We start from the raw sequence: 24,655 nt of genomic DNA, 5'->3' as shown, positions 1-24,655 counted from the left end.
GAGAGAAAAGCTCTTTACCAAGGCTTGTAGTTTTAAATTGAAAGAAAGCAGACTGGATATAAGGAAGAATTAAATTATCCATATTTAGATTGGATATAAGAAGAATTTTTTATGATGAAGGTGGTGAGATGCTAGAACATCTGCATGGTGAAATGCAGGAAACAAGGCTGCCAAGAGAAGTTTGGGATGCTCCAGCACTGGAAAAATTCAAAATCAGGATAAACAGGGCTGTGAGCAATCTGACCCAGGGAAAGGGGAGCCTGCCTGGGGTGCTTAGATGGGATCACCTTTGAAGGTCCCTCCAACCCAAAGCAAAGCAGAGCTGCCTGGGCTGGGATGGTTTTAAGGCTGAATGTGATTGAATGCTCAGCTGGGATATTTCCACACAGGGCTGAAGGATTTTTGCAGCCTCTCCCTTAGGAAAATCATTCACAACATCCTTTCCTTCCACCTGAATGTGTCCATCTTCACTAAACATTTAATAACTTGGTATTTTTGAGCTCTCATTTCCTTGATTAATCATGGCCAACAGATTACAAAGACAGCTGGGGAAGATGAGAAATTTGTTCACATCCAGCACAATTGCAAAGCTTTGATTTGTTAGAAAAGCAGCTGTAAATAATAGGAAAATTAAGAGACAAGAATTTTTACTCACATCTTCAACTAATCCTGCTGCACTGTGTAAAACAGGAGTTGGGCTCTGTCTTTCATAATGCCGGAGCTTTTCATGAATCTGAAAAAAGATTATTCAGGGTTATTTCTACAGAGAGATACAAAACTTGCTAAAGATACCTACACTGGAATGTTTTTCTATTTAAGGAATATAATTTATCTAAGATGTGTCAGAAAAATAATCTCTCTTAGGGTTATTTTTGTTTTGTTTGGGACTCTTTGTTTTCTTTTTGCTCATGGTAGTTTCAGACAGAAAATCTGTAAAGACTTTAGGAGCATAAGGAAAAAATGAAGCCATTTCACATTACTTTTTAGCTATGGGGCACTGTATCTTCATTTTAGCAAGAAGAGCTGAAAAAATTATTTCTGAACAAAATATGCTAATTGTCAAACATTATTAATGTTTGTTCTTAAGCACACATATGTTTTGCTTGGCACAGAATTCTTAAAAAAAAGTTTGGCAAAGTAAATGCTTGATAAATCCAGTGAAGAGAGAAAAAGTAAACTGTAAGGAGAATGTACATAAATAAATATAAACTTTTACCTTCATCAGGTAGCTGAGACTCCTTTCACTGAAGACATCCCTCAGGAATCCCATTTCCTCTTTATGGTTTGAATCAGGTCTTAGCTGAGATGTCAAAAGGGCCAAAGTTTCGTGCAACCCTAAATTCAGATTCAGGACAGAACAAAAATATTGTACACAGGATTTCTCACTGGGCTTTCTACTGCAGAGTTAACAGTCACTACATTTATTTGGGGAAAACATTGGCGATCATCAAATTTGCAGAGTTTATCTTGTATTTATCGTGTTTATCTTGTGTTTATTCACCATTCATTTTGCCACATTCCCTTCATAAGTGGCAAACACAGCATCATATTAAAGCAAAGGCTAACAAAGCAATATATATATTATATTTAAAAAATTACTTTCATATTTCCCACTTCATGTTTATCATGCTTTGTTTCCAGAACCCTTTGTTTCCCTCTTACAAATGTTGAATTTTCAGTACCACAGCAGGCTCTCAAAATGACTGAATGAGCTCCTTTAGCAGCTCCACCTCCCCATTCTGGTGCTGATTACAGAGAATTAACAAAAGAGAAGAGCACAACCCCCAAAACCTCCCCAGCTCAGTCTCTCCTCCTTGCATGCTGGAGCTCAGAACCAACACCCACAAGCTCAGAGCTCTCCATGGATTTCTCCTGTGGCAAAATTTGGGCAAAGGGAAGGTGGAAAAAAGGAGGGGGCACCTGGAGTTGAACCAGGGACCTCTTGATCTGCAGTCAAATGCTCTACCACTGAGCTATACCCCCTGGCACAACACCTGCACCTGGGAAATTTTAAAATATTTCTTGTTGTCCAGGGACTGCATTTCTTCCCTTCACAGCTGCCTACTAAAGGTACACAAAGTTAGACCTCAGAAATTAGGAGAGCAATCAAAGTTTTCATACCATTTCACAAATTCAATCAAGCATTAACAAATATAAGCAATCTACTCCTTTCATAAAGAAGATCAAAAAAGAAATTCTGGTGCTGATTACAGAGAATTAACAACAGACAAGAGCACACACAGACACTGAGTGCTTCGAGCACACCCCCAAAACTTTCCCAGCTCAGTCTCTTCCTTGCATGCTGGAGCTCAGAACCAACACCCACAAGCTCAGAGCTCTCTGTGGATTTCTCCTGTGGCAAAATTTGGGCAAAAGGAAGGTGGAAAAAAGGAGGGGGCACCTGGAGTTGAACCAGGGACCTCTTGATCTGCAGTCAAATGCTCTACCACTGAGCTATACCCCCTGGCACAGCACCTGCACCTGGGAAATTTTAAAATATTTCTTGTTGTCCAGGGACTGCATTTCTTCCCTTCACAGTTCCACAAAGTGCCTACTAAAGGTACACACAGACCTCAGAAATTAGGAGAGCAATCAAAGCTTTCAAACCATTTCACAAATTCAATCAAGCATTAGCAAATATAAGCAATCTACTCCTTTCATAAAGAAGATCAAAAAAGAAATTCTGGTGCTGATTACAGAGAACTAACAACAGACAAGAGCACACACAGACACTGAGTGCTTCGAGCACACCCTCAAAACTTTCCCAGCTCAGTCTCTTCCTTGCATGCTGGAGCTCAGAACCAACACCCACAAGCTCAGAGCTCTCTGTGGATTTCTCCTGTGGCAAAATTTGGGCAAAGGGAAGGTGAAAAGAGGAAAAAAAGAGGGGGCACCTGGAGTTGAACCAGGGACCTCTTGATCTGCAGTCAAATGCTCTACCACTGAGCTATACCCCCTGGCACACCTGTACCTGGGAAATTTTAAAATATTTCCTGGCAAAGAAAAACATTTTGTTGTCCAGGGACTGCATTTCTTCCCATCATAGTTCCACAAAGTGCCTACTAAAGGTACACACAGTTAGACCTCAGAAATTAGGAGAGCAATCAAAGCTTTCAAACCATTTCACAAATTCAATCAAGCATTACAATCTACTCCTTTCATAAAGAAGATCAAAAAAGAAATTCTGGTGCTGATTACAGAGAACTAACAACAGACAAGAGCACACCCCCAAAACTTTCCCAGCTCAGTCTCTTCCCTGCATGCTGGAGCTCAGAACCAACATCCACAAGCTCAGAGCTCTCTGTGGATTTCTCCTGTGGCAAAATTTGGGCAAAGGGAAGGTGAAAAGAGGAAAAAAAGAGGGGGCACCTGGAGTTGAACCAGGGACCTCTTGATCTGCAGTCAAATGCTCTACCACTGAGCTATACCCCCTGGCACAGCACCTGCACCTGGGAAATTTTAAAATATTTCTTGGCAAAGAAAAACATTTTGTTGTCCAGGGACTGCATTTCTTCCCTTCACAGCTCCACAAAGTGCCTACTAAAGGTACACACAGTTAGACCTCAGAAATTAGGAGAGCAATCAAAGCTTTCAAACCATTTCACAAATTCAATCAAGCATTAACAAATATAAGCAATTTACTCCTTTCATAAAGAAGATCAAAAAGAAATTCTGGTGCTGATTACAGAGAATTAACAACAGACAAGAGCACACACAGACACTGAGTGCTTCGAGCACACCCTCAAAACTTTCCCAGCTCAGTCTCTTCCTTGCATGCTGGAGCTCAGAGCCAACACCCCACAAGCTCAGAGCTCTCCGTGTGTGGGGGCCTGAATATATGTTGTATTGTAAGACCTGTGTGGGTCTGAGTTGCTCCAAACGAGCTGCAGCTGCAGGGTCCTTAGTTGGGCAGCAGCTGTAGCTCGTGAAGGTAACTGAGATAAATAGGGGTGGGTCGAGAGCCCAGGAGGAGCCCTGAGAAGACAGGAAGGGCTGTGCTGCAGAGAATGGAGAGGAGCCCCAGCAGAGAGGCAAGAACAACACTGCAGTGAAGATTACAACAACTGGTGCCCCGTGTGATGAAGAACACACAACCAAACATTGAGAGAAGGTATGGAATCCCCCGGACAGCCGAGAGCTGTGGCAGCCAGAGAGTTGGGACTTTGGATTATAATATGGCCTTTGAATTAAGGAGCTGTAGCAGCAGAAAGCTGTAAGAATATGGCCTTTAAGGAAAAGAGCCTTGGAACATCTAAGGACAGCCGAGAGCTGTGGCAGCCAGAGAGCCGGGACTGTATAGGGATATGTATATATTCTATGTATGTATCTAAGACAGCCGAGAGCAGTGGCAGCCTGAGAGCTGGGCCTGTATGCATATTGTAATTGTATAATTGTTAAAAGAAAAGGGGGGAAATGTGGGGGCCTGAATATATGTTGTATTGTGGGATCTGTGTGGGTCCGAGTTGCTCCAAACGAGCTGCAGCTGCAGGGTCCTTAGTTGGGCAGCAGCTGTAGCTCGTGAGGGTAACTGAAATAAATAGGGGTGGGTTGAGAGCCCAAGAGGAGCCCCTGAGAAGACAGGAAGGACTGTGCTGCAGAGAATGGAGAAGAGCCCCAGCAGAGAGGCAAGAACAACACTGCAGCAAAGATTACAACATCCGTGGATTTTTCCTGTAGCAAAATTTGGGCAAAGGGAAGGTGAAAAGATGAAAAAAAGAGGGGGCACCTGGAGTTGAACCAGGGACCTCTTGATCTGCAGTCAAATGCTCTACCACTGAGCTATACCCCCTGGCACAGCACCTGCACCTGGGAAATTTTAAAATATTTCTTGGCAAAGAAAAACATTTTGTTGTCCAGGGACTGCATTTCTTCCCTTCACAGCTCCACAAAGTGCCTACTAAAGGTACACACAGTTAGAAATTAGGAGAACAATCAAAGTTTTCAAACCATTTCACAAATTCAATCAAGCATTAACAAATATAAACAATCTACTCCTTTCATAAAGAAGATCAAAAAAGAAATTCTGGTGCTGATTACAGAGAATAAACAACAGACAAGAGCACACCCCCAAAACCTCCCCAGCTCAGTCTCTTCCTTGCATGCTGGAGCTCAGAACCAACACCCCACAAGCTCAGAGCTCTCCGTGGATTTCTCCTGTGGCAAAATTTGGGCAAAGGGAAGGTGAAAAGAGGAAAAAAAGAGGGGGCACCTGGAGTTGAACCAGGGACCTCTTGATCTGCAGTCAAATGCTCTACCACTGAGCTATACCCCCTGGCACAGCTCCTGCACCTGGGAAATTTTAAAATATTTCTTGTTGTCCAGGGACTGCATTTCTTCCCTTCACAGCTGCCTACTAAAGGTACACACAGACCTCAGAAATTAGGAGAACAATCAAAGCTTTCAAACCATTTCACAAATTCAATCAAGCATTAGCAAATATAAGCAATCTAATCCTTTCATAAAGAAGATCATAAGAAATTCTGGTGCTGATTACAGAGAATAAACAACAGACAAGAGCACACCCCCAAAACCTCCCCAGCTCAGTCTCTTCCTTGCATGCTGGAGCTCAGAACCAACACCCACAAGCTCAGAGCTCTCCTGTGGCAAAATTTGGGCAAAGGGAAGGTGGAAATATGAAAAAAAGAGGGGGCACCTGGAGTTGAACCAGGGACCTCTTGATCTGCAGTCAAATGCTCTACCACTGAGCTATACCCCCTGGCACAGCTCCTGCACCAGGGAAATTGAGGAATATTTCTTGGCAAAGAAAAAGTTTTGCTGTCCAGGAATCCTTGCCACCCCCCCTTTGCACTTTAATGGACTTCTCAATGGCTTTGCATGGCGTCAAATGTCATAAATGATGGGGAAAAAAAAGAGAAATTCAGGTCAATGTGATGCCTGCAGGGAATTTCAAACACACAGAAGCTCACAGAGGCAGCCAGTGCCTCTCACACAGGGCACAACCCCTGCACTTCCCCAGTGCTCTCTTGCCCCTTCTACCTCTGAGGCACCTATAAAAAAAAAAAGCCAGGCCTGACCAGAGGAAGAAAGGACAGGTGGAGATTACATTGTGGTGGAATCAAAATTTGTGGCTTGTTTTCTAAAAAGTATTTCAATCACCAATATTCCAATTTTGCAGCACACGCAGCAGACAAACACCAGATTTTTCCTGGTGAACAATGTCTGGGAACACAAGGCCAAAACAAAACAGGAAATAAGAAAAGCTGGAGGGGGCTCAAATATATTCCTGTGGCTATTCTCTCCATGAACCTCAGAGTGAGTTTTGATCCAGGAGACTCAAACTCACTCCTGCTTTAACCCTAAGCATCATTTAATATCTGTGACTTCCCTCTGGGCACAATACTGGAAAAGTTAGTAAGCAGCTCTGAACAAAGTCACTTATTTTAAGTTAAAACTAAGAATATTAACAAAGTTTACCAACTCCTGTTGAGAAAATATTAAGAAATGACCCAGCAAGCAGCAGATCTAGATGGGCTGATCTTTAATAAGCAGGAGTAGAAGGCACTGTTACACTGAGAGGTCCAACTTTGCCTACAGGAGTTTATCAGAATATATTCAGGTTTATCAGAATATATTCAAGTCTATCAGAATACATTCAGGTCTATCAGAATATACTCAGGTCTATCAGAATACATTCAAGTCTATCAGAATATATTCAGGTTTATCAGAATACATTCAGGTCTATCAGAACATACTCAGGTTTATCAGAATATACTCAAGTCTATCAGAATATACTCAAGTATATCAGAATATATTCAGGTTTATCAGAATATATTCAGGTCTATCAGAATATACTCAGGTCTATCAGAATATATTCTGGTGCTCTAGGGTTATTACAAAACTGTTTCCTGACAAACTTTATTAATTTTCACCTTTTACATTCCACCTTCTTTCCTGTAGATAATTGCTCCAAAAACTCCAGCTGAACTCTCTTAATTCTGTTACATTTTACTCCAATTTGAATTAATTTTATGTGTGAAACACCTGTGATAAGATTTCAGTACTGTTCTGTTGAAAACATGCAGCTGAGTTACCTGAGTCTTCTGAAAGCACTGGCATGGCTCTGTTCTTGCTCTTAGAGAAAAATCTTCAACTTCAAGAGGATTCTTTCTTTTTCTTAGAGACAAATCTTCAACCAAGAGGATTGTTTCTTCTTTCTGGGCTGTGGTTCACAGTTCTGAAATAAGAAAACATAAATTTAAGCTCAAGCATGCAAGGAAAATGTCAGGCATGTAAAAACCAGCAATTTTTCTAGTTTTCAGTTTAACCTGGATCAAGCAGGGTTCTGCAGTTATTCTGCTATGCAAGTAACAATGGAAAATAGTAGGTTATGTAATGAAATGTAAGTAAAATGGAAAAGGTTATATAATAACCATATTGTATCTGGGATAAAGCTGAGGCAGAAGAGAGCATCTCTCAAGACAGGTAATTTTAACACAAAAAACAAAAGAGAAGGGATGTTTAAAAGCCCTGGGAAATATCATGTGCAGAAACAGAGCAGGCAGGAAGATGCCACATCACAAGATGTGCTGGGGCTTCCTAAAACTCCTCTCCAAGAAGTGTCCACATCCCTGAATTCTGACGGGAACCACGCTACAGTTACAGCTCCCCAAAGCTGGCAGGGCTGGCACTCTGCCAACCTTGCCACAGGTACTAAGGATGTTATAACAAATAAAGCTATTTCCACTGCTCAGAAATGGCTTTAGATACTTCTCTTGCCGATTTCTCTTGTCACTCAGAGCAAATTATTCCAGAACTTTTTTTTTTTAATTTAAAACAACCCCCAAAACTGAATCTATGCATGTAATTGCCAGTCCAAGATGAAACATTGTGTTTCAGGGCACTTACAATCTTTTCCACGCTTATAAAATTTCATTGGAGTAGTACTTCCATAAAAATAAACTTCCATAACAGCACACATACTCCAACTCTTTGCTGAATACAAAAAAGGATGCTCCTTGTGCTTCTATTTGTAGATAAGTCTCTCATATTTTGGTTGCATGAAACAAGTTTGATGCTTCCAATTCAAATTTTCTTGACTAGCTGCCTGAAAATACCATAGTACTGCATGGCAAATTAGCATTTCCTTATTTTGAATCTTTCAGATTTCTGAGTTTCTCTACAATACAGTGAAATACTAAGCTCAACAGTCACCTGCGTTTTACACCCTGTATTTTCTACTACTACAATTAATTAATCCATCTGGGCATCAAAACATAGCTGGAGTTCTCTAAATAAATTATCTGAGTGTTGAAATTTCACTCTAATCCATGGATTGTCCTCCAGTGCATTATATATACTGTACTTTTATTTAAACACTCTTATTACCTATTGCTTAGAAGAAATAAACATTTCACTCACTTCATGCCAAAGAAATTTATGGGCAATTCATTCAACTGCTTTGGTTCCTTGACTATGGCATTTCATTTGACTCATATTAAAATCTTCTCAAATGATTAAGAAAGAACTTTAATTGCATCCTTCATCTTTGCAACGTCTGCTTCCTACAGTCAAGCCTATTCAGCACCAAACCCCACGAAAAGCCAAGTTATTTTCCAGATTATTAGTGAAAAAAAGCCCACACAGGAACCTGAACACACATTTCAGCATCTTAAAACCTGGCAGCAAACTCAGGAGCATCAGAATTAGTCGAGTTAGGCACAGCAGTCAAAATGGAGGCTTCCCCTAGAGGCATCTTCCATGCTCTGTAAAAATCCCGTTACCCAGAACTGCCTGGAATGAACACTCCAAAGAATGGAAAGCATTCCAGAGCCAGGGCTGGCTCTCAGAGGTATTAAAATCAGCCCCAGCCTATGATATTTTGCAAGATGTGTCTCAAAACCATCAATCTGTCCTCTCATCATTATAGCATTAATAGGCTCAAATATACTTTTCCTCTTTAAAAACATCTACCTAAACCTTAATTCATTTTTCTTGTCCAGCTGTTCCCAAGGCTGAATGCCTGAAGCACCTTTCTTACCTAGAAAAAGGGCTGTTAATATTTGGAAAGGGCTAAATAAACTCAACTGATGCTCACCATGGGGTCAAAGCAGGAGATGAAACAGAAGCGTAATATCCCCATTAACTTATAGAATAAACCTATTATGGTTCACAGCCTAACACAACATAAAGCTTCTGTAATCCAGATTGTATCATTCAAAGCAGCAGCTGCTTTCAGAAAGCATCTGCAGTTGAACATTTCACATTAGATCAGAAGATGCATCACTACGCTAAGCGGGCCATAAGTGATAGCTGATGGCCACACAGGTTTTCTCCTCCTGTCAAACCTGAGTGAAGCTCTTCACGGGTACCTACTTCAGGACGGAAAAAGACGCTGCTCTGGTGCTGAACGAAGCACACACAAAACCGCACAACCTTGATGAGCACCACCGAGCCGGACTTTTCCTCCGAGCCCCCGGTCAGGGGCAGCCCCGGCCCAGCCGCGCTGGGCGCTCCGGGCTCAGCCGGGCAACCCCCGGCCGGTGTGGGGACCCGGTGACATCCACCGGCAACCCCGGCAAGGGCTGTCCTGCCCCGGAGAGCTTTATGTGAGCTCCACCGAGCTGGAGGTGATACCTGCGGGCCCAAACCTCCTCACAGCCCCACCGCGTACGGAGCGAGGCTGCGCTCCGCACGGGACCGGAGATGCTTCCCGAGCCGCGAGGCGAGCACGCTCCGGGCCCACATCCACCAGGGAGCCCTAACCCGGACCGAGCCCCCAGGCACACCCAGCACACATTAGTCGAGTGCTCCCTCCCCGCGGGCTCCCTCACGCCGGGCCGCGCCTCCAAGGCAGCCCCGGAGCTCGGCCCGAAAAGCCGCAAAATGGCGCCGCCCCCGCCGCCTCAGCGGTCCCCGCGCCGCGCCCCGGGCCCGGCGCTGCCCCGGGCCGCCGTTACCTGCGGGAGCGGCCCGGGCTGGGCTCCTGCGGCGCTGGAGGCTGCCCCGGCCGGCCGCGGAGCTGCCCGCAGCCTGCTGCGCACCTCGCTCATGCGCCCTCAGAGCCGTTATAAGCACGCCTCCCTCCTTCCCTCCCCCAAGCTGCCACGGCCTGAGGGGCGGCTGGATCGCCCCGGAGCCCTGGATCGCCCCGGAGCCCTGGATCGCCCCGGAGCGGCGGCTGACAACGAAATCGGGGCCTCGGCACCGTCAGGGTTAGCGGCTGCCAGCTCCGCCCCGGGGGTTCGCCCCAGAGCGGGCGGCTCCGCACGCCGCTGTCCCGGGGGAGCGCCGGGTGCCGGGCGGACCTGAGCGCTGCCTCGGCCCGGCGTCCGGAGTTCCCTTGTTGAAATCACCTTTGGGGACTGTCAGGAAAGCCTAAAAGGCCAGAAGTTTATGTCCAAAAAGGAGATGGAGGAGTCCTTTGATTTATTCGAATAAAGGGAGAGAGTTCACTGGGGCACACACCCGCGGGGTTTTCTCTCTTTGGGTTTCAGAGGACTCGGACTTCGTTTTATCCCAGCTCCTGGCAGCGTGATGCCCTGTTCCTTTCCCCATTGCTGCGGTACCAGGAGGATGCTGCCTTCCCGGACCGCCTACCCCATATCCCCCCTTGAACCTGGCATTTTACCCCAAAGTTCAGCCTTGTGCAGACTAGTGCCTATCTCAGGAGCCAAGCTGTGTGGGCCCACTAACAAACCTCTGCCCAAAGTCAGTAGAGACATTAAAACCCATTTCAAAGATGTTAACACCCATATCTTCATCCATTAAATTATTTGTAAAGACATCAGTAGTTAATTTAGTAGCTGGCAGAGGGCTGTGTTTTGGAACCAGTATTAGAATAATGTTTATAACACACTGATGGTTTTGGTTGTTGCTAAGCAGTGCTTATCCTAAGCCAAGGACTTTATGTCTCATTCTCTGCCAGTCAGGAGGTGCACACAAAAGCTGAGTGGAAGAGCCAGAACAGGTTATGGACTGGCCAAAGGATGTCCACACCACAGAACACCACACTCTACATATAAATTGCGGGAGTTATTGAAAGGAGCACTGACAGGAGTTCAGGGACAGAGTCTGCTATCAGCTGGCAGGTGGTGTGATTGTATTGTGTAGAACTTGGGTATTTTTACCTTGGGTACGTGGGCTCGGCCAGACACCTCCAGCGCCGAACCCGCCCCGAGCCCTGGCTCTCCCAGCCCCTCTCTCCACAGCCCGGCCCGGCCCGGGGCGGGGTCTCTCCCCGGCCCAGCCACCGTCTCCACAGCCCAGCCCGGATCACCCCGGACCGGCCCAGTCCCTCCTCCCCATCCCGGCTCTCCCAGCCCCAGCCCCAGCCCCTCTCTCCCGGCCCAGCCCCTCTCTCCACAGCCCAGCCCAACCCCTCTCTCCCCGCCCCATCGCGGCTCTCCCCGCCCCAGCCCAGCCCGGCTCTCCCCGCTGGCTTGCCTGCTCCTGCCGCCGTCTGCCCTCTCCGGCTGCGGCTGCTCCAGCCCTTCCCGTGCCCCGCTGGCGATCGGGCAGCGCTGGCAGCGCCGCTCCCTCTCCCGCTCCGGCTCCGCGGGCACCCCGGAGCTCCCCGAGCCCCGGGGGCCGGCGGCCGCAGCGCGCAGGCAGCGCGGTGCGCTCAGCCTCCCGCCCCGCCGCATCCCCGGCGTGCCCGCCGAGCCCCCGGGCAGCCGAGGGCATGGCAGCCGTGCGCAGGAAGTTTGGGGACGAGTACCAGGCCGTGGGCCTCGCCCGCTGCAGCGCCCGCAGGGAGCGGCAGCGCTTCGTGGACAAGAACGGGCGCTGCAACGTGCAGCACGGCAACCTGGGCGGCGAGAGCAGCCGCTACCTCTCCGACTTCTTCACCACGCTGGTGGACCTCAAGTGGCGCTGGAACCTGCTCATCTTCCTGCTGACCTACACGGTGGCCTGGCTGGTGATGGCCTCCATGTGGTGGGGCATCGCGTACCTGCGCGGGGACCTGCAGCAGGCGCACGGTGACTCGTACAGCCCGTGTGTGGCCAACGTGTACAACTTCCCCTCCGCCTTCCTCTTCTTCGTGGAGACCGAGGCCACCATCGGCTACGGGCACCGCTACATCACGGAGCGCTGCCCCGAGGGCATCGTGCTGTTCCTCTTCCAGTCGCTGCTGGGCTCCGTGGTGGACGCGTTCCTCATCGGCTGCATGTTCATCAAGATGTCGCAGCCCAAGAAGCGAGCCGAGACCCTCATGTTCAGCCGCGCCGCCGTCATCTCGCAGCGCGATGCCAAGCTCTGCCTCATGTTCCGTGTGGGCAACCTCCGCAACAGCCACATGGTGTCTGCCCAGATCCGCTGCAAGCTCATCAAGGTGAGGCGGTGGCACAGGGTGGCACCGGGGTGGCGGTGGTGGCACGGGCAGAGGTGGGCACAGAGGGCAGCAGCGTGAGGTTTCTCCGGTGTAGCCGGTGCTGGTGATGCCAGCTGGCAGCTCTGCCCTGCCCCGTGCTGTCCCTTGGCTGGGGCGGTGGGAAGGACTGTGCAAGATTTTTCCTGTTCGCAGCGGGAGCCGTGAAAGAGCCAAGCAGGTGTAGGGGAAAATTGCCTCATCAGAGAGCCCCCAGTGGATTGTGAGGCTGGCAGAAAGTCAGGATGGACGGATGGATGTGTCAGGATGCAGGACAGCTCCAAGGATGGCTACTGAGGCATGCTGCTTAGCAGATGATGGCTGGGAATAAGGAATTGATTTGTGGTGGTATTAAAGTAGGATAAAGATCAACCTTGACCTCCTCTTCCTCTTGGGGGAGCTTTGACTTGCAGTCCCTTATCCCAGCTGTGTTCCAGCTAGTGACCTGACAGCATTTCAGAGGGATTGTGTAGATGCTCCTTTGATTGTCACCAGTATCTGTTTATTAATCACTGACAATGGCCTGTAGAATTCAGAATGGAAAAAAACAGGGATTCAAAAGGGAATATAAAAAACAAACCAAAACCAAACCACAAAAAACAACAACAAAAAGCAAACCCCAAACAAACAAACAAAAACACCCAGAAGAGTTTGGCAGTCACTAAGGTCCAGAAGATAAATTTGGCTGGAGTAGAATGGAAGAAAAACACTGAAATCCTAAGCAATGTATAATCTCACAGCAGCTATGACTTGTCAGGGGAGCATCCTTGGTGAGGAGTTCTGTCTGAAGCTCCTAAGCTGTCAGAACCTGGATCCCAGTGATGAGATTAATTTCAGGATATCATATTTGAGTGTTATAAATGTTCTATCTGGTAATTCTCTCTGGCCTATTTAATAATCTGCATGAATAAACATGAAGCAGTAGGTGTTGGGGCAGTGGTAAATATGAATTATAAGTCTGTGTTAAATATGAGTGGTAAATCTGTTCTGTGCTGAATGCCATCCCGAGCTGTGAATTTTTCTTGCTGTATAATACCACTTAAAATGGAGAATCTGCTAAGGTTTAAAAAGAAATTATATATATTTATATATATATATGGGAACAAGCTGTCAGGAGTTACACTGGAGCAATTTTTGTAGGAATTGGAAAGCCAGCTGAACCATGGTTTTTGTTGCTTTATTCTCCAGAAATCTCCTTGAAAGTGTTTAATTCTATCATTCAGAATGGAATGCAGGTCAAAGTGGAATAAAAGTGGGGTCACATTGTGTTTTTACAGAGAGGGCAACTAATTTTCTTTTGAAATAAGACACCAGATATACAGCCTGATGTCCTTTCTGCTGACAGTTCTGTTGCTACACAATGCTGGTGACTGGGCCAGAAAACTGAAGGACATTTGATGGACCTGCATGACCATGGTATCTTAGGATAGCTGTTTTGTAGGCCAGACAATGAATCAGTGAGCAATTACTAATTTCATTTTTTAATATGATCATCATGTTGTCTTGAAGCTGCTTTGTGACCTTTGACAAACACCAGCTATGAACAGAAGATTTAAAATTGAGTGTGCAGTAACTGCCCCCTCAGTCCTCATTGCAAGGTGTGGTATTTCTGTAAATCCTTGTCACTGAACTGGACACACCATTCTGGGAGCCACTGGTGGCTCTCCAAATCACCCTTGAATTTCCATCAGCTGCTTTAAAGGAACGTTTTGTGTCCTGTAAATTAGGGTGGATGTGCCAGAATTGAATTTGCTTGCTGTCTTGAGCAAATCCTTTTTGTGGTTTGAGCTCTGCCCTCTGTACTTCCCTGCAGTGCTGCCAACTCCTGCACCTGATCAGGTAGCCAGAATTTTCTTTTGTACTGGTGCCACAGTGAATAAATGTGAATAAACCCATCACATTTTTGTACTTGAGCTGGGAGATACATTCAGCAGTGAATGTGGTGTTTTGCTGAGACCAATGGAGCTCTGAAGATTTAAATTTGTGCACTAATCTAAGTTTGTCTGAACAGCATTTCCTGATAGTGTGATGATGCCCTGATCCATTCAGTGGAGTAAAATGGTGCTGCCACACTGGGCTGGCTTTTCTTCGTGTCCAGGGGCTCTGCAGCAGCATGGCAAAGTGATACCATGCAAAAGTCTGTGGCTCTATTTAAAATGAGTTATGGAGAGCTTGGAAGACAGTTACAAGATTAATTGTGTGTTTTTCAGCAAAGACTTTTCCAGAAATCCAAGTCTTTTCTACTTTACATTGAGTGCTACAGAAGCTGGGAAAAGCAAAATCCTGGGGCAAGAAATAGAAAAGAAAAGCTATTTGGAACTAATTGCTGAAAATGTACAGTTTCAGGTCCTGGACTTTTTAATGTCACAATGAACTGTATTTTTCTGCCTTGGTTCCTGGACATTTCTAGTGTGCCTAAGGCAGCAGCCACAAGTATGGCAATCAATATTGATTTTATAAAACTCAATCACAGTACACATTTGTACATTCTCTTGATCTGGCTACATATGTCATTGATAAACATGATAGTATGGTCATCTATACAGTATTTCAGGTAGTATAGGATGTTTTGATTCAGAAGGAATGTAAAATCATCATAGCCTGTTTTCAACAATAGTTTTAACATTAGTTTCATTAGTAACATTAATAACAATAGTTTCAACATGTGCTAACAATAGTTTTAAAAATGCAGTTGTGAAATATGATAGCCACAGGGCAGAGCTTTTGGTTAGAACCAGCAGGCACCTGTTCTTTAGGCTGTACTTACTAACAGCTTTGAATGAGCTGAAAGCAAACAAAATTGTACCAGAAGGTTTGCAGATGGCAGGTGACAGGCATTGGAAATAAGTAAGAAGACCCATTATATTGTGATTTCAATAAGCTGATAAGTAGGGCAGAAAGTGCAAAACAAAAGAGTTTTTTAATATTACAGAATTGTTCAGATTGGAAGAAACTTCAGGAAGTTTGGGGTCCAACCTTCTGCTGAAAGTTTGGTGAAATAGGAGATCAGACCAGGTTACTCTGGGCTTTTTCCAATAGAGTTTTGGAAACCTCTGAAAAAAAAACCCTGCACAGTCTTGCTGGGCAAGCTTTTCCACAGCTTAACTGTCCTCATGATGAAAATATTTTCCTTCAATCCAATCCAAACTTCCCTTGTTTCAGTTGATGCCTGTTGTCTCTCATTCCTGCCAGGCACCTCTGGGAAAAGCCTTGGTCATGTTGCTGTCATGTTCCTCATTCCTTTTGGGATTTTTGTTAGATCCTCCTCCATGCCTTCTCTGCTTTGGTCTGAGCAAGCCCAGCTCACACAGGTCATATTTACAACCAGACTAAAATAAAAAGCAGCAGTGATCCTAGGAATTAGCTCCAGGTGTAATGTCACAACTGATAAACTCCACACAAATCTTCAGCGATGGTATCCAAGTAACAAGATCATTTTATTCCATTATTCCATAGACTTTATATTCCAGTAATATGAAATGTAATAACGCTTCTTGCAAGCTGATAGTCTGAGTGTGGGGGAGGAGCAATGAGCATGTACCAATTCAGCATTTTCTAGATTTTCTTCTAGATATGTTTCTCTACAATATTAAGCTTGATGGTGCTCCATCTTTTGAGTCCCACTTTTTCTGCTCCAGTGCTTGATTAGTCCACCTGGATATCAAAACATAATTATGTGAGTTCTCTAATGAGTGAACTGGCAGAGGGATAATAATAATAATGATAATGATAATAATAAAGCTGCATCATCTCTACAGGGAGATATGCATGTTTATGCATAAATAGAGTTTAGAAAAGCAAAGAGAATTAATAAAGGATAGGAGTGAAGATTTAAAGGGCAAGATGTATTTGTTCAGACACTAAAACAGACTAAGTGGTGATGCAGTAGAAGCCTGCATTGTAATAAAAACTGAAACAAAGATGCAGTGGCAGAAAGTTAAAGACACAGGAGTCTTTGATAATTTTAATTTTTTTTTTTACTTACCTGTGATGCAATTAACCTTTAGAGGAATTCTTTGAGACTTTTAGATTATCCCTCTCTGACCACATTTAAATTGCAGGCTAGGGCATTTCTAATTAATTGTTCCCTTGTTCAACATGTATTAATCTGCAAAATTTCCTTGTCTTTGTGTTATGTGGATGGTGAAAATAAAGAGTCACAAGTGTTCCTTCCAGACTTATTCCTGACATTTTATAGCCCTCTGTCTTCTTGTTTTGTGATCCTTTGAGTAAAGCTGTAGATGTAAATGTAAATATAAAACAAAGGTCACTGGCTAGGAGGCTGAGCCTGTTGGGGCTATTAAGCTCTCTTCATTCAGGTTAACCTATTTTTATTCAACAAACAAGTTTAAAAATCCTCCATGCCCTGCATAAATCAATCCTGCATGTAAGATCCTGAATACCTCAAACAAAACCTTCTGCTTTCTCCCAGATCTGTTACCTCTCATCATCCTGGCTGGGTTTGTTTACTATTGAATGGGTTTGATTGAAGACTCTTCCACAAAGAAAAATGGTGTGGAGATCAAACAGTTCTCAAGTCAGGCAACACCTTGTGCAAAATGGCACATTTTTGTCTAGGTGGATGCGTTTGATGAAGATTTGGGTCAGTTTGAGATTTAGATGTTGGCTCATACTGGTTAGAGCAAAGATTATACCTGGGCAATCAATTTGTGCACCCACTGCAAGAACAGCAGCCAGCAGCAAAAGCAGTGTTGGTCTGCAGTTTAGCTCTGCAGGAAAAGAGAAAAGGTGATTTTGCAGCAGGCTGATTCCACCTTTGCTTACAACAGACTGACATGACTGCTGTGGAAGTGTTGATCATTTTATCTCACAGTAACATCACTTTCATCTCACAGTAAATCTCACAAAGAGATTTTTATCTCTTTACCTTTCAGATCATAAATAATTTGTGAAAATGCTTTCACATGCAATCAGCTGATATTTTCTCTGTCTTCATCAGCAAAGGAGAAACTGAATCTTGGCCTCCTGTGTAGGAATGTGCCCTGGAGTGACTAAATTATCTTTTGGCTCCTTAAAAAAGGGAAAAAGCTCAGAAGTTTCTCTCCTCAATGAGGTAAAAAGACACTTCAAAGGACCCTGGGGACTTCACCTCAAACTTCAGGACGGCCAATTGGACAGAGGCTAAAAGGTCCTGCCTAAGCAATTCAATAGAAAAAGAAGAGAACAAAGGAAATAATGGCTTTTGTGGGGTGTTTTACCAGGAGCAAGAACCTCTTGCCCCTGGCTTGGTTTTTCTCTATAAAGAGCTTTGTTATTTTGCCTGTTTTTAAAATATTTCTGTTTCCAACACTACCACAGAAGCCATCCTGCTGATTTTGTGCTATTTGAGGTGGCTGAGCTATCTCAGGTGTGATACAGACCTCCAAGAGCTTATCAGACCTGGCTCAAAGAGACCCCTGAATCACTCCTGTGCAGGGGAGAACTTTGTTTTTTAGACAGGAAGAATATTTCTTCCTCAGCAGCAAAACAAGCAGGTAGCACATAGATGAAACCATGGATTGTATTTAATAATGAGCTGTGCTCCAGCTGCTGCCTAGCTGGGCCTGTAATCTCCAGTAAATACCAGGCAGTTATAAAATCAGCATTTTTAAGGTCCATGTGAAGAAGGGAGATAATATGAAGATCAACTATTTGCTTGGGGATTTTCTTTAAAGACAGAAACTTTCTTAAAAGAACACTAGTCAGATCTGAGGTGATGGAAAACTGCTGCCTTTGGCTTGCTCTCAGTGAACAATGGTTCCAAAATGCAGCACAATTAAAACTATTTATTTGTTTATTTATGATAGTAGAACTTATAATAATATTAGTAGAAATATAGATAGTATAGATAAATATATGTAGATACAGATATAGTTAGTAGAAATAAATATAGATATATAAATATAGATAGTAGAATTATAATAATATTATTTATTTATAATCTGTAGTCATCTTCTTGAAGAGTTAAGTGCTTTTTAATCGGAAATAAACAGGAAAGATTTGAAATAGGATTTATTTATCAGCTGTGCTAAGCTGCTCATTTTGGTGGGCAGTTTCCACCAGACACCTTCAAAGCAATCACATGAGGAGCTGCCTGGCCAAGTGATGTAATTTTTAGTTAGATTTTGAATACCAGGAAAATTTGGAGAGAACCCTGTGGGCTAGAGGGAAGCTGCTATATCAGTATTTTTACTGGGCCATGGAATGATGGGAAGAAGAATGAGGCACTTTGTTTAATAATAAATTCAATTTGTTAAGGTTAATATGCAGTAGGTGGTAAAAGCAAGGGGTGAGAGCATCATCAGTATAAATTCAGGTGATTTGTGAAAATGCCACTCACCAGATACACTGTGCAATTAATGTGGTGTTTACCTTTGAGTTAGTACATCACAGTGCCAAACAAAAGTTAGTAACATACAAAAATAACAGAACATTAATTCAAACATCAGAATAAAGTGTGCCCACCTTCAGATTTTGGTCTCATTAACAGGAACTTTTGCCACAGGGTATTCATGTTGAACATCCATTACAAGGCATGTAGTGTGTGGTACATGACATTTTTTGTCAAAAATAAATATATATTTTAAAAATATAAAAATAAATAGATATTAGATATATAAAATATATACTATATAAATAAAATAAAAATTATATAATAAATAAATTTATAAAATATATCTTAATATATTATTAATAATGCATTATAATGATATATAATAATATAATTATATAATATTTATTATAATATATAATTATATATAATTATAATAATATATAATAATATAATTATATTAATATTAATAAGATTCTTAACATATAAAATATAAATATATATTATATATATATATATATGTATATGTATATATGTATGTATGTATGTATGTATAGTAGAGTTTGTAGGTGGTGATGACATTCACTGACATAATAAGAAAAGTCAACCTTGGTCTTGCATAGCAGCCTCACAGATTTAACATTATTTCATGTCCATGATGAAGCCCCCAGACGAACCACATGTAGCTGATAATATCATGCAAGAGGCAGATTTAAACTGTATTGCATTGATTTTATGTTTTGCCTCACACAGTGATTACTAAATCATCTTTTTCTCTTTAGTCCAGACAGACACCGGAGGGGGAATTTCTGCCACTGGACCAGTGTGAGCTGGATGTTGGATTTGGAACTGGAGCTGACCAGCTGTTTTTGGTTTCCCCTTTAACCATCTGCCATGAAATCAACTCAGAGAGCCCCTTTTTCTGTCTCTCACAAAGATCCCTGAGGAGTGAGCAATTTGAAATCGTTGTCATCCTCGAAGGAATCGTTGAGACCACCGGTAAGGCTCGGAATAATCTGCATACTCTGATTTTTAATCTCTGTTTTTTCAGCGCTGATATTTTTAGCAAGGCAGCTGTTAGTGCTGCACGCTGCAGCATTTCCTGCCATATGCTGCAGAGCTGCAGGGGCTCTCACAAGGAACAGAGACCTCCCTTGCCCACAGGCCTTGGCACTGCCAGTCCCCAACGTGGCCAGCAAGGGACACAGCCTGCCACTCTGTGTGCCACAGCTCAGTGCTTTCATGAGCCTTCTGTTTCAAGGATCACCACTCTGAAAGAAAGCTGAACTTTAAAAGTTGCCAGTGCTGCAAAATTCCTTTTAGCCTAGTGTGGTATTTTCTAGGTCCCCAGGATGGAGGAATTGAGAATCTGACTCCATGTTCTTAGAATGATATAATATAATGTAATATAATATAATATAATATAATATAATATAATATAATATAATATAATATAATATAATATAATATAATATAATATAATATAATATAATATAATATAATATAATATAATATAATATATAAATATTAAAATAGATAAATAATATAATAAACAAACATATTATATTATATTATATTATATTATATTATATTATATTATATTATATTATATTATATTATATTATATTATATTATATTATATTATATTATATTATATTATATTATATTATATTGCATTATATTACATTATATTACATTACATTACATTATATTATATTATATTACATTATATTATACTATATTATATTATACTATATTATACTATATTGTATTATACTATACTGTATTATACTATATTGTATTATATTTTAAGGAATACTATACTAAAACTATACTAAACAATAGAGAAAGGAAACAGACAGAAGGTTACAAAGAATGATAATAAAAACTCATTACTGACTCCTCAGAGTCTGACACAGCTGGCTGTGATTGGTCATTAATTAAAAACAATTCACATGTTGGATCAGCAATCTCCAGACCACATTCCAAAGCAGGAAAACAGGGAGAAGCAATCAGATAATTATTGTTTTCATTCTTTCCTGAGGCTTCTCAGCTTCCCAGGAGAAGAAATCCTGGTGAAGGGATTTTTCCAGAAAATATGACAGTGACAGCCTAGCTTGCACTGACTGGAATTCAGAGTAAGAAATCCACTTTTACAGCACAAATACAGACCTGATAGTCACAGAGATTGTAGGCATATGTGGTTATTGACAAATATGAGAAGAGCTTTGTTTCTTTTTTAAATTTGGGTATGGTGTTGTCCAGAGGACAGCTGATTTTGTGGCCTTTTGTTTTGAGGACTCAATTGGGATTGTTCAGCCTGGAAAAGGGAATCTTTGGGATGACCTAATTGCTTCCAATACTCAACATAGTGAAGAAAATTAATTCTGTCCCAGCTGAAACCAGCACACAAGCTAATACTTCTGGGTTTATCTCGGCTGTTTGAGGGGCCTGAAGAGCCCGGAGGTGGCCTTGGTGCAGCCCGCGTATCGAAAGACGAGAAGAGGCTTCAGTTCTTCTTTCTGGTTTTAATGTTTATTAATTGCTTATCTAAAAGATGTTCTTCCAGCCTAACAAAGATCCGCACAGCAGTCAGCCATGGGCACACTCCGTCCTGCCCTCCGGGCAGCCACGTATCTTTATACCCTTTGCTACGTGTACAATATTTATCATTTTTCCCCAATACCATCTATTCTTATAACTCGGTGTACTCTTAGTAATAACCAATAGAAAGGTGCCACCGTGGCCAAAGAAGATGGAGGAGAGGAGGAAGAAGGAGGAGGACAGGACACACCCCAATTCCTCCATCTTGCTCCTCTAAACCCCCCTGTACATAAATCTTAAACCTTGTGTCTCACTCTCTAATTAACTAATCCCTTCACCATTCACCCGGTGAAGCCCTCATCCTTGTCGTCTCCTGTGCAGGGTTAAAGTCCAGCTACCAGACACTTCTGGCAACATTCCAGGACTCCCGAGACCCCCAAGCTGGTCTCGGAGGCTCAGATCTCAGGACTGAGATCTTGAGATCCGACAATACTGTTTTATTTTATATTTTGCTATGGCTTGGTTGCAAGTCTGCATAAAAATGTAGTCAGTCAATTAGAGACACTCCATTGACTGGACAATCAGATTGTCTAGGAACAATTGCCCCATTTTATAACCTATAAAATCGGTGGCTTGCTGGCTGAAATTCATTTTTATGTCAGCCTCTGGCAAGCAGTAGTTCCTTCTCCCAAGAAACAGTATTACTTACTCTCTCAAGTCTGAATAGGGATTTTTCAGCCTGAAAAAAGGAAACTTTGGGATGACCTAATTGCTTCTAATACTAGAAACAGTAAAGAAAATTAATTCTGTCCCAGCTGAAACCAGCACACAAGCTAATACTGTTATATTTTAGATTTTGCTACGGCTTGGTTGCAAATCTGCATAAAAATTTAGTCAGTCAATGACTGTCAGAAGATTGCCTAGGAGCAACTGCCCCATTTTATAACCTATAAAATCACTGGCTTGCTGGCTGAAATTCATTTTTATCTGTCAGCCTCATGTATTTTTGGTTCCATGTGTCAGTCTGCTTGCTCACATGGAATGCTCTTGTCCATTTGCACAGGAATGACGTGCCAAGCCAGGACCTCCTACACGGAGGATGAAGTGCTGTGGGGTCACAGGTTCCTGCCAGTCATGTCTCTGGAAGATGGATTTTTCCGTGTGGATTATTCTCAGTTCCACGCCACCTTTGAAGTCCCCACTCCTCCTTACAGTGTCAAAGAGCAAGAAGAAAGCCTGTCCCAGGCATCTCTCTTGAACAGTCCTTCTGAGAAGAAAAGCAGAAGAGAACAGGTTTGTCCTCTTGACTGTGCTGATGTTACAGGAGAGAAGAACAAGCTCCCTGCTAAACTCCAGAAGATCAGCTCGAGGAAGGAGGGCCTTCCACCAAGAGCCCTGAGAATGAGTTCCTGTAACACACAGAAGAATTTCAGTACTGGGGATCTCTTGGAAATTGAAGAAATAAGTCCCATGTCCGATGGTGAAGACAGTGATCACAGGATGCAGCTGAAAGGCTTAAAAATAAATGCCAAGGCTCTGACTCAGTCCACCAGCAACCTCGAGTTACAGAAGGATTTTCCAGGTATGGGCACCCTAGAGGTGAAATTGGAAGATAATTTCCCTGCCAAACTTTGAAAAATGAACTCTGATTGCTTCTTTTAAGAGCTGAAGAAACAGGAGTTGCTGATAAACTGCATTTGAGACTGCTGCCCTGGAAGAGTTGTTTCACAGTAAAGTCACAACTTGTCTCTGCTGCTTTCAGGAAGAATGATCCTTTTTTGTATAATTGTTCTGTGCAGATCCAAGCTAGGTAGCATAGCAGGACTTTGAGGGGCAGTAAGGTTACCCTGTCATGCCAAAGAGATTCCTGCCCTGATAATGCTTATCAGCATGCTCATTGCAAATCCAGCCTGTCTTCCATGTATGTGGATGCTTTTTCACAAAGCAAGGATCAGATCCTCAGGCACAGATGGGAGCAAGAAGGGTGTAAGAGCAGCTGGACCCTGGTTTTGTGCAGCTCAGGTCCTGGGCTGCTCCTCAAGGGCAGAACAGCAGAACACAGGAGGAGTGTGTGGCACTGCTCAGCCCTAGTCCAGCTGGCTCTCTGCAAAGAGGCTTTCCTGCTCCATCCTTCTTTCCCAGTGACTGTGGCACACTCCCTGTGTGCTCCCAGTGTCTCACCCATGGCTATTCAGGTGAGGAAGCAGTGTGCAATAACCATTTGGGTCATTTGGCCCACAGGAGCTCTCCTAAACGTGAGGATCTTTATCCTGTCCAGAATTAGACCTCAGCATTTGATTTGGTGGATCACGTGCTGAATTTTAATGGCCATATCACCACTCACTGTGAAGGAAACTTGAGATCAGTAGCTCAGATTCTTGGCATGTTTTGTACTGCAATTAAATGACATTTCAGTTTGGAGACAATGTAAGTAAACAAATAAAAGCCAAGTGCTAAATGATGCTCAGTCATTACACATCTCAGAGTTTTACTAATGAATGGTAGTCTTTGATGTTGCTAATTTTCATTTTGTTCCATTTGCCTTCTCCATTTATATATGATTCTCAGTAATTTTGTAGATTTGATATTTATTGCTATTCAGCTCAATCCACCTCTGCCTGTGAGAGAGGCTTTTTCTTTCCTGGTTGGTAGTAATTATAAACACACCCTGCTGTTTGTAAACAGTGTTCAGTGGCTCAGCATCCAGTGTTCATCACCAGACCACTCTCCAATAAAGGATCAATTCTGCTCTTGTTACATGGACAAAATTCAGTCAGATTTAATTAAAAGGGGTGGCAGTGGCCATGTTGTTTGCTAATGCATTCCTGGATGGTAAAATTATGTATCCAGGCTATGAACAGCTTGGCTTGCAGAACTCACTATTTCTTTTGATCTGTCTACAGTGTGAAACTGGAAAATGCTGTTTTATGCAGGGTTAAGATGTGCTGCTTGTTGTCGTTTATCTGTTCTCAACATGAATTTCAACAATATATATGTGCTAAAATCTGTATTTTCATTTATCAACTGTGTTTGTATGGAGTACTTAGATGACAGCATGAAGTCTTAAGTGATGATGACTCTCCCTACTCTCCAGAGCTGCCAAAATTAGTATAAAATAAAATTACATCCACCTCAGGTCTCAAGTGTTCTTTACTCAAATGTGCATGTGTGTGTTGGAGCAGAGCAGGTCCAGATGAGGCCCCACCCTTGGGCACACTCCTCCTCTGCTGTGGGGCAGAGTCATAGTATTAATTAATTGTTAATGAGCAACAACGCTAATTATCAATGAGTTACCCAACTTAGAGGCCAATGTTTTTTACACTGCCACTTATAAAATAATTAAACCTCCTCATTTCTATACACACTGACACATAAAATTAACTTACAGAAAAACTAATTAGACCCCAGAGCACTTCACAATAGGAGAATGGGTGAGTATAGATCTATACAGA

General features: G+C 42.9%; 2 protein-coding genes and 7 non-coding genes across 12 annotated transcripts in view; 1 reads left to right on the top strand and 8 right to left on the bottom strand.

Moving 5' to 3' along the window:
* The window catches only part of MPP3 (MAGUK p55 scaffold protein 3), a 30,309-nt gene extending 20,162 nt beyond the window's left edge, over positions 1-10,147 (bottom strand). For 2 of the 4 annotated variants that reach the window (XR_010442906.1, XM_064733749.1), the window contains exons 1-4: positions 9,918-10,146; positions 7,053-7,195; positions 1,217-1,335; positions 656-733 (exon numbers count right to left, since the gene is read on the bottom strand). Coding sequence is in view for 3 of the 4 variants with exons in the window: in XM_064733749.1 (XP_064589819.1) it covers positions 656-733; positions 1,217-1,335; positions 7,053-7,077 (222 nt within the window). In the remaining variant the exon portion in view is untranslated. Of the gene's footprint in view, positions 1-655; positions 734-1,216; positions 1,336-7,052; positions 7,196-9,333; positions 9,624-9,917 lie in introns of those variants that run through there. The other 2 variants (XM_064733751.1, XM_064733750.1) reach the window with 2 other exon arrangements.
* On the bottom strand, positions 1,912-1,983 carry TRNAC-GCA (transfer RNA cysteine (anticodon GCA)). Its single transcript has one exon. It is a non-coding gene; the product is annotated as a tRNA-Cys (tRNA).
* TRNAC-GCA (transfer RNA cysteine (anticodon GCA)) lies at positions 2,393-2,464 on the bottom strand. The gene has a single exon. It is a non-coding gene; the product is annotated as a tRNA-Cys (tRNA).
* TRNAC-GCA (transfer RNA cysteine (anticodon GCA)) lies at positions 2,886-2,957 on the bottom strand. The gene has a single exon. It is a non-coding gene; the product is annotated as a tRNA-Cys (tRNA).
* Positions 3,361-3,432, bottom strand: TRNAC-GCA (transfer RNA cysteine (anticodon GCA)). Its single transcript has one exon. It is a non-coding gene; the product is annotated as a tRNA-Cys (tRNA).
* TRNAC-GCA (transfer RNA cysteine (anticodon GCA)) lies at positions 4,718-4,789 on the bottom strand. The gene has a single exon. It is a non-coding gene; the product is annotated as a tRNA-Cys (tRNA).
* Positions 5,201-5,272, bottom strand: TRNAC-GCA (transfer RNA cysteine (anticodon GCA)). The gene has a single exon. It is a non-coding gene; the product is annotated as a tRNA-Cys (tRNA).
* Positions 5,645-5,716, bottom strand: TRNAC-GCA (transfer RNA cysteine (anticodon GCA)). Its single transcript has one exon. It is a non-coding gene; the product is annotated as a tRNA-Cys (tRNA).
* Positions 10,148-11,367: 1,220 nt separating the features above from the next.
* On the top strand, positions 11,368-24,340 carry LOC135458546 (G protein-activated inward rectifier potassium channel 1-like). The gene is made up of 3 exons (XM_064733756.1): positions 11,368-12,292; positions 19,442-19,658; positions 22,267-24,340. Exons 1-3 carry the CDS (start codon positions 11,642-11,644, stop codon positions 22,836-22,838), a joined length of 1,440 nt encoding a protein of 479 aa, XP_064589826.1. The 5' UTR covers positions 11,368-11,641; the 3' UTR covers positions 22,839-24,340.
* The last annotated feature ends 315 nt before the right edge of the window (positions 24,341-24,655 follow it).

Source organism: Zonotrichia leucophrys, chromosome 27, assembly GCF_028769735.1.
Source record: "Zonotrichia leucophrys gambelii isolate GWCS_2022_RI chromosome 27, RI_Zleu_2.0, whole genome shotgun sequence".
Classification (NCBI taxonomy): domain Eukaryota; kingdom Metazoa; phylum Chordata; class Aves; order Passeriformes; family Passerellidae; genus Zonotrichia; species Zonotrichia leucophrys.
Note: the sequence above shows the minus strand (reverse complement) of the source record. Positions and strands in the feature narration are given on the sequence as shown.

Excerpts from the sequence above, each read along its gene's own strand:
- LOC135458546 (XM_064733756.1), top strand. The coding sequence starts at position 11,642 with ATGGCAGCCGTGCGCAGGAAGTTTGGGGACGAGTACCAGGCCGTGGGC. Across the intron at positions 12,293-19,441 it reads TCCGCTGCAAGCTCATCAAG|TCCAGACAGACACCGGAGGG; the intron begins GTGAGGCGGTGG and ends TTTTCTCTTTAG. Across the intron at positions 19,659-22,266 it reads AGGAATCGTTGAGACCACCG|GAATGACGTGCCAAGCCAGG; the intron begins GTAAGGCTCGGA and ends CCATTTGCACAG.